General features: G+C 54.1%; 2 protein-coding genes across 5 annotated transcripts; one reads left to right on the top strand and one right to left on the bottom strand.

Annotated features, from left to right (window-relative positions):
• Positions 4,469-10,458, top strand: ABHD1 (abhydrolase domain containing 1). Of its 4 annotated transcripts, XM_005662672.3 has the most exons (9): positions 4,469-4,686; positions 8,086-8,246; positions 8,598-8,780; positions 8,986-9,031; positions 9,166-9,278; positions 9,406-9,579; positions 9,742-9,790; positions 9,890-10,055; positions 10,179-10,458. In XM_005662672.3, the coding sequence occupies exons 1-9, from the start codon at positions 4,573-4,575 to the stop codon at positions 10,388-10,390; spliced, it is 1,218 nt and encodes a 405-aa protein (XP_005662729.2). In that variant the 5' UTR covers positions 4,469-4,572; the 3' UTR covers positions 10,391-10,458. The 4 variants fall into 4 exon arrangements, with proteins under 4 accessions (XP_005662729.2, XP_005662730.2, XP_020943363.1 ...); XM_005662673.3 differs by lacking the exon at positions 9,406-9,579 and having other exon boundaries at positions 4,481-4,686; XM_021087704.1 differs by having other exon boundaries at positions 4,481-4,686; positions 9,742-10,055.
• PREB (prolactin regulatory element binding) lies at positions 10,402-14,232 on the bottom strand. Its single transcript, XM_003125297.4, has 9 exons — positions 13,868-14,232; positions 13,098-13,290; positions 12,687-12,907; positions 12,421-12,501; positions 12,198-12,322; positions 11,846-12,019; positions 11,639-11,711; positions 11,303-11,462; positions 10,402-11,132 (listed from the first exon to the last, which is right to left on the bottom strand). Exons 1-9 carry the CDS (start codon positions 14,000-14,002, stop codon positions 11,038-11,040), a joined length of 1,257 nt encoding a protein of 418 aa, XP_003125345.1. The 5' UTR covers positions 14,003-14,232; the 3' UTR covers positions 10,402-11,037.

The following is a 14,573-nucleotide window of genomic DNA, read 5'->3' as shown; positions in this document are numbered from 1 at the left end:
CCCCGGGGCGCTCCACGTGGCCGCTCCACGTCGCCCTCCCGGCTGCGGCCGCCGCCCTGGCCCGGGCAGAGTCCGGAGCGCAGCGCCGCGGGCAGGGCCCACCCGGCCGGCCCTTCCCACAGACCCCGGCCCACTGCGGTCCACACCTGGCGAGTGCACGCGTGTGCGTGTGTGAACTGCAGAGGCAGGCAGAGACAGAGGAGGAGGCTGGTGGGTATGAGAAGCACGTTTAACTGGGGGCGACACTGCCTGCTGTGACTTACTGTTAGCGGCTGTGATGGTGACTGCCGTCTGCGGCTGTGTGGATAAGGGACTTGTGACACCGTCTGTGGCTGTGTGGATAAGGGACTTGTGACACCGTAGGGGCTGTTTGGGGGGCTGGCTATCCAGTATGACAGTACTTGAGAGAGTATGGCCCATTCGGACTCACTGACCAGGTGTGTGACGGTACAGCGGAGTAGTGGTGTGTGTCAGGGTATCTGGGTGAACCCTTCCTGAGTTGTTTGTGCTGCTCAAGCGATCGCTGTGACGGGTGGTTTCCAGTGAAGGTATCAGTGTGTGATTGTCACTGCGACTGCCCATCACTGAGAAGTGGCTGCGTATGAGACAGGGGGGTGGGGGAGGGGAGGCCTGGGCAAAGTATCATCTTCAGGGTGATGGTGGCACCTGTTGGCCAGCACAGTGCTGCAGGGTGTAGCTCTAGCTGTGTGGTCAGAATGCAGTGTCGCCTACTTGTCTCACAGTGGCCAGTTCCTCCCCCTAAGCTTCAGTCTACATCCTTATCCACTGGCTCAAGGACTTAGCTCTTTGGATGAAATAACTTCTAATCTCTCTGGAATCGTCAACGTCTCCCTCCCCATCAGCTCCTTCCCATCAGCAACCATCACAACAACAAGGTCACCTTGTCCTCCTGCCGGTGGTGGACAGGTGGACACTGCTGGACACGACCTCCTCGGATCATGGTATCACTGGTTTCGGCAACACCATTCCTCTCTCCCTAATCATTTCTACTTAATTCATGCATCAGAGTCCCTCTGAACTCTCTCCCACTCCCCAGCTGCTCATTGGTTCATGGAGCTTCCATCACTCTCTCTTACAGGTTGAAGCGTGTCACTCAAAAATTCATACGTTGAGGTCTTAAATGCCAACACCAGAGAATGTGACTTTATTTGGAAATCGGGTAGTTGCAAATATAATTAGTGAAGATGCGGTCATTCTGGAATAGAATGGGCCCCTGATCCAACATGACTCGTGTCTACATAGAAAGGGGAAACTGGGACACAGACAAACGCACACACATCCGCACAAGGAGAAGAGCATGTGAAGATGCAGGCAGAGATCGGGGGAAGCTTCTACATGCCAAGGAATGCTGACGATTTCCAGCAAACCACCAGTAGCCAGAAGAGAGGCCTGGAACAGATTCTTCCCCATTGCTCTCAGAAGGAACCAATCCTGCTCACACCTTGACCTTGGACTTCTAGTTTCCAGAACTGTGAGACAATAAATTTCTGTTGTTCAAGACAACCGGTTTGTAGCACTTTGTTATAGCAATCCTGCAGCTAATACCTCGTCTAAATACTACCATATCTCAAATTCCAATCTCTGGCGTTCCTGTTGTGGCTCAGCGGTAATGAACCTGACTAGCATCCATGAGGATGGGGGTTTGATCCCTGGCCTTGCTCAGTGGGTTAAGGATCCAGTGTTGCTGTGAGCTGTGGTATAGGCCCACAGGTACAGCTCTGATTCGACCCCTGGCCTGGGAACTTCCATATGCCATGGGTATAGCCCTAAGAAGACCAAAAAAAAAAAAAAAAAAAAACAATCTCTGGGCCTCGGACCACTTCATGAACTGAAGAGCTACTGATGTGCTAGATCTTAATTTTTAAAGGTGACTGAATGACAACACAGCGAGGTCAATGCCACTGGAAGAAAAGTTTAATGTTCCAGTTCCCTTGGAAAGAAGAGGCACAGCTCACCGCAGGACCACAGAGGGTGGCATCAGTATAGGGCAAAAGGCAGGAAGGGAGAAGGAGAAGGCAAAGTCGCAGTCTTTATCAAGCTAGGAAAGCAAGCTGGGGTAGCGAAACAGTTCAGGGCTGGCTAGTGTGAATAACTTCAGAGGGCTTTGGGAAATAGGTACTGTCCTTAGTTGTCTGGTCCCTGCCCTGGGTTGATTTAGGACAGGGGAAATACTGGTTTGGTGTGTGAGAGGTGGATAAAGGAAGTGGTTCAGAGTATGGCCTCTGGATTACAGGGGAGATGTGAACAATGATAGCTCTTAGTTTAGCCTGGTGATTAATGGATGCCAAATAGACAAATTCAGAATCAAAGACAATACAATTAGAATACCTACCAGCACCCCAGCCTCTATGTGTCAGAGTCAGAATGCATCATCTTCCTCCTCAAAACCTCCTCTCCCCACCCCCGCTTCCCGTATCCCAGGGTTAAGCACCATTATGCATCCTTGAACCTGTGCTGTCGGAAACCTGGGGGTCACTCGTCATTCCTCCTTCTTCCCCCACCTCCAACATACTCCCAAGTTCTATCAATTCTGCCTCCTGTCTTCACTCCTCTCCTGAGCTGCCCCCAGTCCAAGTGGTCACGGTCCCCGCCTAAGTTCCGTTAACAGCCTCCTAATTGGCCTCCATTCTCATCCTTCTCCAATCCATTCTCTGAGTAGCCTGAATGATTCCTCTAAAACGTAACTCTGATCATGTCACCCACTCCTTCACAGAATTCTTGGATAGCTTTCCTCCACGTTTAGGATAAATTCTAACATCCTTTATGCGGCTGCCCACAACCTGGTTCTTGACCACCTCATATGCCCTAGAAACACCAAATTTCTTTCTCTCGCATCCAGGATTTGGTTGTGCTGTTCCCTCTCCTGGAACAGCTATGCTCTCCCTTCCTCCACCTTGCTGTGGAAACTCCTAGGGATATTTTTGATTTCATCTTAAATGTCTTGTCATTTAACATCTGGAAAAACTTTCTCAGGAGTTCCTGTTGTAGCTCAGTGGGTTATGAACCTGTCTAGTATCCATGAAGATGTGGGTTCAATCCCTGACCTTGCTCAGTGGGTTGAGGATCCCGCGTTGCCATGGGCTTCAGTGAAGGTTGCAGACAAGGCTTGGATCTGGTGTTGCTGTGGCTGTGGCCAGCAGCTGCAGCTCCAAATCAACCCCCTGGCCCTGTGAACTTCCATATGCTGCAGGTATGGCCCTAAAAAGAAAAAAAGAAAAAAGAAAAAAAAAAAAAAAAGGTGTGATCTTGTAGTGGTTAGCACCCTGCATTGTGGAAAAGCTTCTACTGACCCATGAGGCCTGGACACACTCCCCAGGGCTCTCAGTGCAGCTAGTACTTCCTTTAGCATCATGCTCTATTCCAGGGGTTCAACCCTGATTACACATTTGAGTTTTCCAGAGAGTTTGTGTTTTTTGTTTTTGTTTTTCTGTCTTTTTGTCTTTAGGGCCACACCTGCGGCATATGGAAGTTCCCACGCTAGGGGTCTAATCGGAGCTGTAGCTGCTGGCCACAGCCACAGTCATGCCAGATCCCAGTCAGGTCTGCGACCTACACCACAGCTCACAGCAACGCTGGATCCTTAACCCACTGAGCGAGGCCAGGGATCCAACGCGCAACCTCAAGATTCCTAGTCGGATTGATTTCCCTGCACCATGATGGGAACTCCCCAGAGAGCTTTTAAATGATATTAATAGCCAGGTGCCTCTCCAGACCAACTATGTGGTGGGGGGAGGTGCAGGGTGGCTGGGCACTCGTAGTTTTAAAAACTCACAGACATTCCAATCTTGAGTCAAGGTTGAGAGCCACTGCTCTAGTAGGTTACTTACCTGTTTCCGTATCCCAGTGAAGACAGGAACAGCATCCCAAGTGCCTGGTACAGAGTGGCTGATGAGCAAGTATCTGTTGTACTCGTGACAGGGATTCTAGGAGCCATCCTGGAGTGACACTCTAAGAGTGACTTTAACCTATGTGTGTGTGACTCTGTGCGGAATGCTTCTCACTCAGTAGCTGAAACCTACTGAGTATCACAGTACGTGTCACAGTGTGAATGACTGTGTCCAGTGCGTGAGGACCACTGTGAGTGGCTGAACACTGTGGGCCTGGAGGGGCGTCACTGTGTGAGTGGCTGTGTCCTGTGTGTGACCGAGGGGCTGGGGGCCTCTGGCCAGGCTGCCTGACTCTCCGCGCCGGGGCGGGCTTGGAGGAAAGAGGGGGCTGCTGCCCCTCACCAAGATGGCGGCTGTGGGGGAGCCCGCTGGGCCCTACGAGAGGCTGCAGCGCCGGCGACCTCGACGCGGAAGCCGGAGGCGCAAAGGCACGAGACCCCGGCCGCAGGCTGGGAGGCCGCTCGCAAGTCGCTACGATCTGCCCGGCGCAGGGGCCTGGGGCAGCCCGCCACCGCCGGGACGCCCTAGCGCCGCCCCTCACCACGCCCGACGCCGGGTACGCGGTGGGCGGGGCCCGGATCCCCGCGAGCACCTGCAGGCTGACTAATCGAAATTCAGACGCTGGAGCGAGTCAAGAACCTGGCAGGCGAAATCCAGCAACGAGATGCTGAGCTCTTCCCTGAACCCACAGAATAACAGCTGGACAGAGCTCTTCTCTCTGCTTTTGGGTCTTGGCGCTGTCCTCTACTTGGGCTACTACTGGACATGGGTGCCCCAGGTAGGTGCGGGTCCAGAGCTCTCGCCGGTGGGTTTGGATTATTCGAGTCTAGCGGTCAGCTTCCAGCAAGGGGCTCAAGCCCTTTGTAGGAGGTGGCTTGGTTGAGTCATCCGGCCTCAGGTGAAACTGGACGCCCCAACCCCACGACTACTCCTGCCCCGTGCTCCAGCCAGGCTCTGCTTTGCAATTATCACCTAATGGAGAGTTGGTTCTTTGCCTGCTTAGATTCTCTGTGTACGTCCCATGTCAGCTGGGCCTTTCAGGCATCGGAGGGATGCTACTGCCTCTGATGCGGACAAACACTTGCAGAAAGGCGGGGTGGAAGGCATCCTCAAAGTGTCCGGGAGTTACGCACATTTACTTTTCTTTTTAGCCAGTCTAGCTGAGTTTCTCATTAGTTGCACTGAATGAAGGAACCGGTCTGTGGGGTTGTGTTTAACTCCCAGCATCACTCCATCAGCTTAGTAGGACCTCACCTCTCTTAAGGACTGGCAGAGGTTCCCTGCCTAGCTCAGGACCAATGGATAATCCTGATTGACCTTGCTCACGCAGTCCTGTTTTAAGTTCTAGGCTTTCCGCATATAGCGCAATAGGGAAATCTGAAGAAGACAATTTTGATGAACTTGGAGATTTTATTCTCACTGAAATTTACATAAAAGATATAATTTAGGAGTTCCCCTGTGGTGCAGCAGGTTAAAGATCCCACATTGTCACTGCAGTGGCTTGGGTCGCTGCTGTGGTGTGGGTTTGATCCTTGGCCTGGGAACTTCCACATGCCACAGGCATGACCAAACAAACAAAATCTATAAAATACGTAATTTACATATCCAGAAAAATCTAAATCTTAATTTTATTAAACTCAGTTCTAGGTAGCTAAGTCTAATAAGAAACTATTGAATCAAGCCCTTAAAAAGATGCATAAGGAAATTTAATGTTACCTAAACTTTTCTGTATTTTCAGAGCTTTATACATCCTGTATATTGTTTATAAAATACACCTCCCTTAATAAAACAATTTTAAAAATCCAAACATCACAATACCCTGTAAATCTTATTTGTGTGATTTGGAAAGTCAGTCATTTCAGAACAGAGCTGTCATTAACATTTTCCTTTGCTTGCAGTCAGCCACACAGAGGTCAGAGACCTCTGCCACTTCACACTCCAAAGCCTTCCTTGATTTTCAAATACTGGTTAAAATGCAGGGAAAGTATCATTCTGGGTGCTCTGAGGACATGCAGCTTGAATTGTCCAGCATGGTAATGAATTGGTATTGATTCATCCACAGTGACTAATGGCATCTCACTAATTCTCAGGGATAAGTCAAGAAACACTTCACTAGAGTTATAATGAAACTAATCCACATAAATCTGTGATTCAATTTATTAGCACCTTTTTCTGCGCTACTGAGCTGTTTGACCAAAGATGTAATTAATGGAGAACTCAAAATCTTGGCAACTATGAGTTACCCAAATGAGTCAGATAGACTTGGGTTTCAATCCCAGCTCCACCACTAACTAGCTCTTTCACTCTGTGACCTTGGACAACTTACTCAACATTCAATATTCAAACACCTTCCCGCAAGGGCATCATGGCCCCTCTCTTAAAGAGCTGTTGTCAAAGTCACAGGATGTCATTATGTAAAATGCTTAGCACAATGCCTGGCACATAAGGAGCACTCAATATATCTTACTAGTATGAGTGGGAATATCATAATTATTCCACTTTGATGTTTCCTTACTGTGTCACTTTGGGCAAATGACTTGACCTCTGTCTTAGTTTCACCTACAGTAAGGTTGGGTTTGGCCTAGTGCCAGCAGATAACATACAATAAATCACAGGGATTATTATGCCAGGGTTTAAGAAGCAGGGTACAAGTCACAATACCAACGTGGCCTCTCGAGTCCTTTTTTTTTTTTTTTTTTTTTACTTTTTGTCATTTATAGGGCCGCACCCGAGGCATATGGAAGTTCCCAGGCTAGCGGTCTAATCGGAGCTGTAGCCGCCAGCCGCCACCACAACCACAGCAACATGGGATCTGAGCCACATCTGTGACCTACACCACAGCTCACGGCAACACAGGATTTTTAACCCACCGGCAACCTCATGGTTCCTAGTCGGATCTGTTAACCACTGAGCCATGATGGGAACTCCCGTCTCTAGTCCATAATGTATTTAGTCCCTTTTGACTGCAAGAAGAGATAGGAGTTGTCCTCAGGTCCCTTCAGGCCTGCAACAGAAATGAGACAGTCTCAGGCCTTCTGTCTTGTACAGCATACTCCTGCTTCATAAGCCTTCTGTGTGGCTGGGCCCTCTCATTCACTTGATGTGTATCCAGAAGAACGAAGCAGAGGGCTTGAAAGTCAGGGCCAAGTGCCCACTGACCTCATCTGCCCTGTCACCCTATCTCTGTTACCTTCCTCCTGGCTGGCATGAAGCAAGAGAAAAATCTGTCCGCACAGGGACAATTCCTCCTTTAGAGTATGGTCTAACAGCAGGAGATGTAAGTAAGAAAATGATGTATTGGAGTTCCCTGGTGGCTCAGTGGGTCAAGGATCTGGCATTGGCACTGCTGTGGCACAGGTTTGATCCCTGGCTCAGGAGCTTCTGGATGCCACAGGTACAGCCAAAAAAAAAAAAAAAAAAATCGGTTGTTCCTGCTATGGCACTGCGGAAACGAATCCAACTGGTATCTATGAGGATGTGGGTTTGACCCTGGCCTCGCTCAGTGGGTTGGGGATCTGGCGTGGCTGTGGCTGTGGCTGTGGCCAGCAGCTACACCTCCAATTCGACCCCTAGCCTGGGAACTTCCATATGCCTCCGGTGCGGCCCTAAAAAGAAAAAAGAAAAAAAAAAGAAAAGTCAGAAAAAGAGATGTTGTGGTAAAAAGAAGCCCTTCAGTCATGGGCACGCACAGTAGGGAATGGGAATATGTGACAGTGGAGCGCTGAAATCAGGAGCCAGGGTGGCCAGAGCCAGTTTTGAGATGACAGAATGTGGATAATTCAACTGCACGGCAAAAACGGTGGATGGACTGGTGCTGTGCTTCTTCTGCCTCTGCCCGGGATCCTAGCCTTTCTTGCAGAAGATCAGTTGGGCAACTTATTTTGTTACCTGCTCTCTCCAAAATGGGTTTGGGACACAGATAGACGGAGCGGTAAAGTCGTTTCAGGGTCAGTTGTGGACAGGTGACACTCTAGGACTGGATTTCTTTGAGGCTCTGGTGGGACCACATTTAACAGGTGACATGGCCTGTCTGGACTGCGCTCCGCTAGATTTCTCACTCCTAGACAGAGCAGTGCCCTCCAGGCTGGCCTCTGGAAAGGGGTCACTCTGGGGTTGGGCACTTTACTGGCTTGGTGCACCCATCAGGGCAGTGAGGCAGAGTATGCTGTGATTACAGACACCTCGGCTGGTCACTGGGTCCCAGTTACGGGCCTTCCTGGAGCAACACTGTCCACTCACCGTGGAGACTTTCTACCCCACGTTCTGGTGTGTGGAGGGGCGGCTTCAAACCATCTTCCGGGTCTTCCTGCAGTCCCGGCCTGTAGTCTCTTACTGGAGGTAAGACGGGACGGAAGGGGCTGAACACAAAGCTGCAAGTATAGCAGAGTCCTACTCATCTACCTCTTTTGAAACGGAGGGAACCTTTGCCCCGGGTCCCTCAGTGTGCTGAGGGTTAGCGATGAGCAGCCACATGGAGGGGCTATTTGCTGGCACAACCATCGGGTGAATCGTAATCTTCTCTGTCCCATCACCCCTCGCTATGGTCTTCATGTTTTACATAATGCACACCCTCAAATGATGTGGACGAGACATTGTGGGACTTGCTTGGGGAAGGAGAGGAGGGTATAGACTCGTTTGGGATACGTGGAGTCCCTCATAGTATATGTGCCCTTTTCTTCAAAACCACAGTGAAGTTCTCCAAACCCCAGATGGGGGGCAGTTCCTCCTCGACTGGGCCGGTCAGCATAACCGCAGCCAACGCCCAGACCCCAGCACCCAGCCCATCGTATTGCTGCTTCCTGGCATCACAGGCAGTAGCCAGGAGACATACATCTTGCACCTAGTGGACCAAGCTTTGAAGGATGGCTACAGGTAAGGGTGGGCACAGCCCAGAGCAATCTGGCGGTGTTGGCTAACTTGTAATGGGCGGGGTGGGGTGGGGGGTGTCAGTTCAGACCCTGCCAGCTCTGGGGAGGAGGTGCCATGTGAAGCGCCCTTTTGCCTGAGGGCTGAGAGTTCCCACAAGGGGAGAGGGGCTTCCCAGGAGGGGCTGACCCACCTGTACTGTGTCCCACAGAGCTGTCGTATTTAATAACCGCGGCTGCCGTGGCGAAGAACTGCTGGTGAGTAGCCTCCTTCACGCCCCCCTTCAGAGATCCTGGGCCTGGGCCTCTCCCTACCTGTGCTCTCCCCTCTTGAGCCCTTTCATTTTCCTGCCTGCTGGCCGGGGCCTCCCAGATGATCTGGTTTGCCTCAGACCTACAGGGCCTACTGTGCCAGCAACACGGAAGATCTGGAGGCAGCTGTGAACCACATAAAGGGCCACTACTCCCAGGCTCCACTGCTGGCCGTGGGCATCTCTCTTGGAGGGTAAAGGCTGCCTACACTGAACCCAGAGGCCCGGTCTTCCCTTTTCTCTCTCCTCCTCCATGTTCTCCGTTCTACCGGCCCAACTCACGGATGCACATCCTAATTCCACGCCCCCCGGGCCCTGCAGGATATTAGTGCTGAACTACCTGGCTCGAACAGGACGGGCTGCAGGGGTGGTGGCAGGACTGACTGTTTCTGCCTGCTGGGATAGCTTCGAGACCATCCGCTCCCTGGAGAGCCCCCTGAATTCACTGCTCTTCAATCAGTACCTCACTGCTGGGCTCTGCCAAGTTATCAACCGGTAGGGTCTTGACAGGCGGGCAGGGCGGCAGACAGGGTAGGATGGCAGACATGCCAGGTTCTCCCCGTCCGTTCTACGTCTGGGTTTTCTCACTCAGAAGATAGAGGCTGGCTCTGGGTCCAGTCTAGGAATAGAGCCAAACCTCTGTGTGTTCATTTGCAGAAACAGAAAGGTGATGGAGAAGGTGGTGAATGTAGACTCCGTGCTCCAGGTACGGTCTTTCAACCATCCCCTCTCCACCCAAAATCGTTCTTCCCACATCTCAATCCCTAGCCTCATCCTAGCCTCGCCCACCCTCCGTCACCCGCAGGCTCGCACAATCCGCCAGTTTGATGAGCGCTACACGGCGGTGGCCTTTGGCTACCAAGATTCTGCTGCCTATTACCGGGCAGCAAGCCCAAGAACCAAGGTAGATGCCATCCAGATCCCCGTGCTCTGCCTCAATGCAGCTGATGACCCCTTCTCCCCAGTCCATGGTGAGCACCCAGACTCAGGATGCTTTTGGCCCCCGGGGAAATGGGCCCTGAGGTGCAAGGGGTGAGAGAGCCTGGACTCTCAGCAGAGACCAGGGTTCCTGACCTCTCCACCCCCTCCCCTAGCCCTTCCCTTACAGGCTGCCCAACATTCTCCCCATGTCGCACTGCTTGTCACACCCCGGGGTGGCCACATCGGCTTCCTGGAAGGGCTGCTCCCCTGGAAGCACTGCTACATGAGCCGCCTCTTGCATCAATATGCCAGGGCCATCTTCCAGCACCCGGAGGAGCTGCTCAGCCTCAGGGTGCCCACACTTTCTGAGGGAGGCAAGAGCTGACAAGAGTACCATTTGGGGCATCAGTTCAGTTTTCCCTTGTTTATTAAATATTACCGTTTCCTGCCAAATGGGCTGAGGTTCATTTTCCCTTGGCTCAAGGCTAAGCTAGCCTGTCCAGGAACATACTGCATATTGAGCTCGGCTGGCTTGGCGCTGCCCAGCTGAATGCAAAGAGTACTGCTTGGGTCTTCCTCTGACTCCTTTCTTCCCTAAGAGCAAGTCCCAGGCCAGGGGCTGCCCCAGCAAATGGGAGGGGCTCCTGTGGAGAGCAGCCGGCCACGAGGCTGTGCGGGGAGCAGGAGAAAACGGCTTTCGGCAGGAAGGACAGCAGTGCCTCCAAGTTCTTGGGCATCTTCACATATTTCTGGGGGAAGGACAAGCCCCACCTTGGAGCCTCTGGTAGGTAGAGGGAAGAAGGACACCACGGTCCTGGGCGGATCCACAGATGATGAATACAAGGTTCCCAGAACTCAGGGTCGCACGAGGCCACAGCCAAACTTTAACTGGGAAGGGCAGGCATTGCCCAGTAGTCTCATCAGAGGCAACCTCAGCTGTGGGCCCCAGTGGAGTGAGCAGTGGGGTCCAGGCCTCCACTCTGGTCTAGAGGTGGCAGTGCCCAGGCCCCTGGTTCTCTGGGAGCAAGGAGGCTAAAGAAAACCTGGAAAGGCACTCTGGAGCAGCAGGATGGTCATAACAATAAGCCCGACACACAGCAGCAGCAGCAGCCACACAGGAACACTCCCTGCAGGAGGGGGAGGGGAAGAAGTCAGGAGGCCAAAAGGGGCCCCACAGCCTGAGAAACTGAACCATTCAAGGAGCGGAGAGATGGCTACCATCGAGCAGCCAGTTCTCCAGCCGGCAAGTCTTTGCTGCAGCTAAAGGTGGGCTGCCCCGGCCCACCCAGTGACTCACGTCGTGAGGGCAGCAGGTGTAGCTGGCAACGACTATCCACAGCCACAGAGAACAGAGCAGTTTCGTGGGACCCAAGGAGCTCTGGACCACGCCCCTTCTCAGGTAGAAAGGCCACATCCGTCACCACAATGCCATGGGCCTCCTTCACATAGTACAGGCGCTGGAGACAGGGGAAGGCCCAGCTGGGAACATTCCTTCCGGAAAACACACCCTCTACCCCCAGAAGACTTGGCCCCTATAGGCCCGGCCAGGATCCTCCCTGCACATTCCGTGTAGATGCAGGCCTAGAATCCCCACCTCAAAGAGCCCTCGGGGCTGTGCCCACCACCCCATTACCTGGAGGGAGAAAGCTATGTAGATGGCAACAGAGCCAGTGACCGTGCCCAGGCCCAGGAAGGTGCCCGATTCACTGCAACAAACAATAAAGTGCTCACTGTCCTGGAGTCCTGCGCGGCAACAACGGTCCTCAGGGACTGGGGTGGCCCCGCTCCCCGAGCTCTCCCAGGCACCCCCACACCCAGCCAAGCCACCACTGTCTCACACCTGACACTGAGGCAGGAGATGACTTCATGGCCACAGGACCTGGTCCGAAGGGGTAAGAACGTGGAGCCATCCCAGGCTGTGAGGTAGCAGGGTGGGGGCTGGCGCAGACGCTTGTGGGGAATCTGCACTGTGAAGAGCCGCAGCCCGGCAGGCTGGTCTGGAACTGGCCCGAACCTGGTGGCCGGGGGAGAGGCTGTTCAGCTCCTCAGAGGTCTGTGCCCTCCCACACCCTGGTCAGGCCTGGGGTAACACCCGACAAGGCTCCGATCCTCCCCAGCTGGCCCCCGCCCTTTCCCATGCCCCCGCCACCTCTAAGCAGAGCCTCTTCCAGCCCCCTCTGGGGTCTGCACACCTGCAGGCCTGGTAGCGGTAAGGCGTGTTAGAAAAGGTGGGTCCGTTCTCTTGCCAGTGCAGCTGGGTCACCAGCTGATCCTTCTGCCACACAGAGGCCTTAAGGTCCCGGCCCACAGTAACCAACTGGTCAGGAATCAAGATTCCAAGGACGGATGGTTAGGGGATCCACCTCCTGGACAAGCAGCACACCCGCCTGCTTTCTCCACCCCTCACCACCTCACCTTGCCGTCGGGCCCCACAGCCAGGTCCTCAATCTCTCCTTCATGGGCCCGGAACTCCAAAACTTTCTCCAAGGTGGGGACCTGCCGCCAAACCACCAGCCTAGTTAGCCTCGGTACTCGGGAAGAGTGCAATGAGCCCCGCCACCTTCCCTGCTACGGCCGCTCAGGGCGGGCTTCGCTCACAGGTCTCCCGGCACCCGTGTTCAGTTTCTCACAATTCTGGCTCTGCCACTACTAACACCCTGTGACCTCCCCAAACCACACACCTTCCAGACACGAACGTAGCCATCTGTCCCTCCAGTGGCAAGCAGGGTAGCATCATGGTTGAAGCGTACAACTTTCTGCAGTGGGTCAGGGCTGAAGTCTGTCTGCACGGCCTGCAAATTCTCTACGCTGAATTCTAACCCCTCCTGGTGGGTTTCAGCTCCAGACTTCTTCTCTGCTGGGGCAGCCCCTTTCCTCTGTCGAGGCCCCTGCTCCTTGGAAGCTGCAACACAAACAACCTGCCACGTTCCACGCTTCTGGAGTAAGCGGAACCGGTCCCCCTCTCCAGGGGTGACCCTCGAGCTTCTGGCCTCTGCTACCATAACCCTGCCTCCAGCCCCCACTTCTTCAGAGACCAAGGCGAAAGAGATCTTACTTAACCCTTTGCCCAAAGCTAGAGAGGGGGCTCTCACCTGCCTTCTCTGCCTTGTTTTTGCCCTTCTGCTGTTGGGTCTGGAAGCGCAAGAGCTGACAGCGGGCATCCTGCCCTGCAGCAAGGATGTTGCCAGCCAGCGCCAAGTTCATGGTGGCGCGAGTCTCCGTGTCATGGGAGTGGAGCAGAGAGGCACTGAGGTGCCCATGAATCCGCTCTAGCTGCAGAAAGTGCTGTGGGAGAGGGAACCAGGGTGAGCAAGGCTCAGAGGGCACCTCGAGGCCAACTTTCCTCTTATGGTCTGATGCCCTACCCCTTGCTTACTGCACCTTCTACTTCAAAACTTTTTCCAACTTTTTTTTTTTTTTTTTTTGAGCCTCACGAGGCTGGACAGCAAGCAAGGTTGGCTGGTCACCTCTAGTTTGCAGAACAATAGGCTGACGCCCAGAAAAGTGAAAACACTTAGTTTATGCTGCACTCTCGCCGCTGCTAGAGGGCAGACAGACAAGCCCAGGTGGCCACCCTGGAAAAAGCCGGGATAAGACCCCTAGAACTGAGCCTGAGGTTGAGTCGAAAGGTTCCTGCCTAGGCAGCGCTATGTGCAGCTTTCACTTTACCTTAGGAGTCTTTCAATTGACCGGTGAGCGAGTTCTCGACTGAAACTCGCGCCGGGACGCCCGGCAAGCCCAGCATTCCCACCCGAGAGAGAGGAAGGGTCCGAAGCAAGAGTGCGGCCCGCCCCCGAGACCCTCCCAGAATCGCCCTGAGCCCGCGGCGCGCGACCCGGCCCCAGGGGCCCTGTACTCTCACCACGCCGTTCTTTATACCGGTCTTGGCAGCACCTCCTCCGCCCGCCGCGATGAGCAGCCCCGCGCTTGGCTCGACCTGAAGCGCGTACAACGGGAACGGGGCCCGGTACAGCTCTGGCGCCCGGCGTCGACCCATCCCGCTCGCCGCGCGCCTCACTGCCTGCGTCGAGGCACCCGGGACATGCCGCGCCCGGCCTTCGACTGTGGTTCCGGCCGCGGCTGACGTCGGTCCTGTGGCCGCCAGAGGACCCCAGACCCCTCTCCCTGCCACCGGGAAGCCGAAACCGTAACCACACACAAGGATCCCTGTCACTGCCCCGGGCCGGCAAACCCGGTCTCGCCAACGCGCAGTGCGCAAGCGCAGCGAGCCCGCTCTCCCCGCGCAGGCGCAGGGCGGCCCATACGCGTCAGCACTAGCCGGCCGCGGGCAGGCGGAACCTCCGCGCCGGGATTCCGTTCTCCGCCCGCGTTGGGACGACGGGTTCCGCCATCTTTTTGCGGGAACGTACCCGCCTCACGGAAGCATCTTTGGTGGTTCTGGAGCAGCAGGGGAAGCTAATAAAGGTTCAGGGACGTGAATAAACCTTCAATAAAGAAATTCTTGAATCAGGACAGTCCACACCTCAGGAGTGACACGCAGACTCGTCAAGCGCAGCCTCTGCGTTTTACCCCCGAGATGAAGTCTTTGTCCCAGGTCACACTCCGGA

This window comes from Sus scrofa, chromosome 3 (genome assembly GCF_000003025.6).
Source record: "Sus scrofa isolate TJ Tabasco breed Duroc chromosome 3, Sscrofa11.1, whole genome shotgun sequence".
Taxonomy (NCBI): Eukaryota; Metazoa; Chordata; class Mammalia; order Artiodactyla; family Suidae; genus Sus; species Sus scrofa.
This window is presented reverse-complemented; position numbering and strand designations above follow the sequence as displayed.

Bases quoted from the DNA above. Each gene is read 5' to 3' on its own strand.
- ABHD1 (XM_021087704.1), top strand. From the start codon at position 4,573: ATGCTGAGCTCTTCCCTGAACCCACAGAATAACAGCTGGACAGAGCTC. The intron at 8,781-8,985 runs GTAAGGGTGGGC...TGTGTCCCACAG, and splicing joins GCTTTGAAGGATGGCTACAG to AGCTGTCGTATTTAATAACC. The intron at 9,279-9,405 runs GTAAAGGCTGCC...CGGGCCCTGCAG, and splicing joins GTGGGCATCTCTCTTGGAGG to GATATTAGTGCTGAACTACC.
- PREB (XM_003125297.4), bottom strand. From the start codon at position 14,002: ATGGGTCGACGCCGGGCGCCAGAGCTGTACCGGGCCCCGTTCCCGTTG. The intron at 12,908-13,097 runs GTGAGAGCCCCC...TTTGTGTTGCAG, and splicing joins AAACAAGGCAGAGAAGGCAG to CTTCCAAGGAGCAGGGGCCT. The intron at 12,502-12,686 runs GTGTGTGGTTTG...GTTTGGCGGCAG, and splicing joins GCTACGTTCGTGTCTGGAAG to GTCCCCACCTTGGAGAAAGT.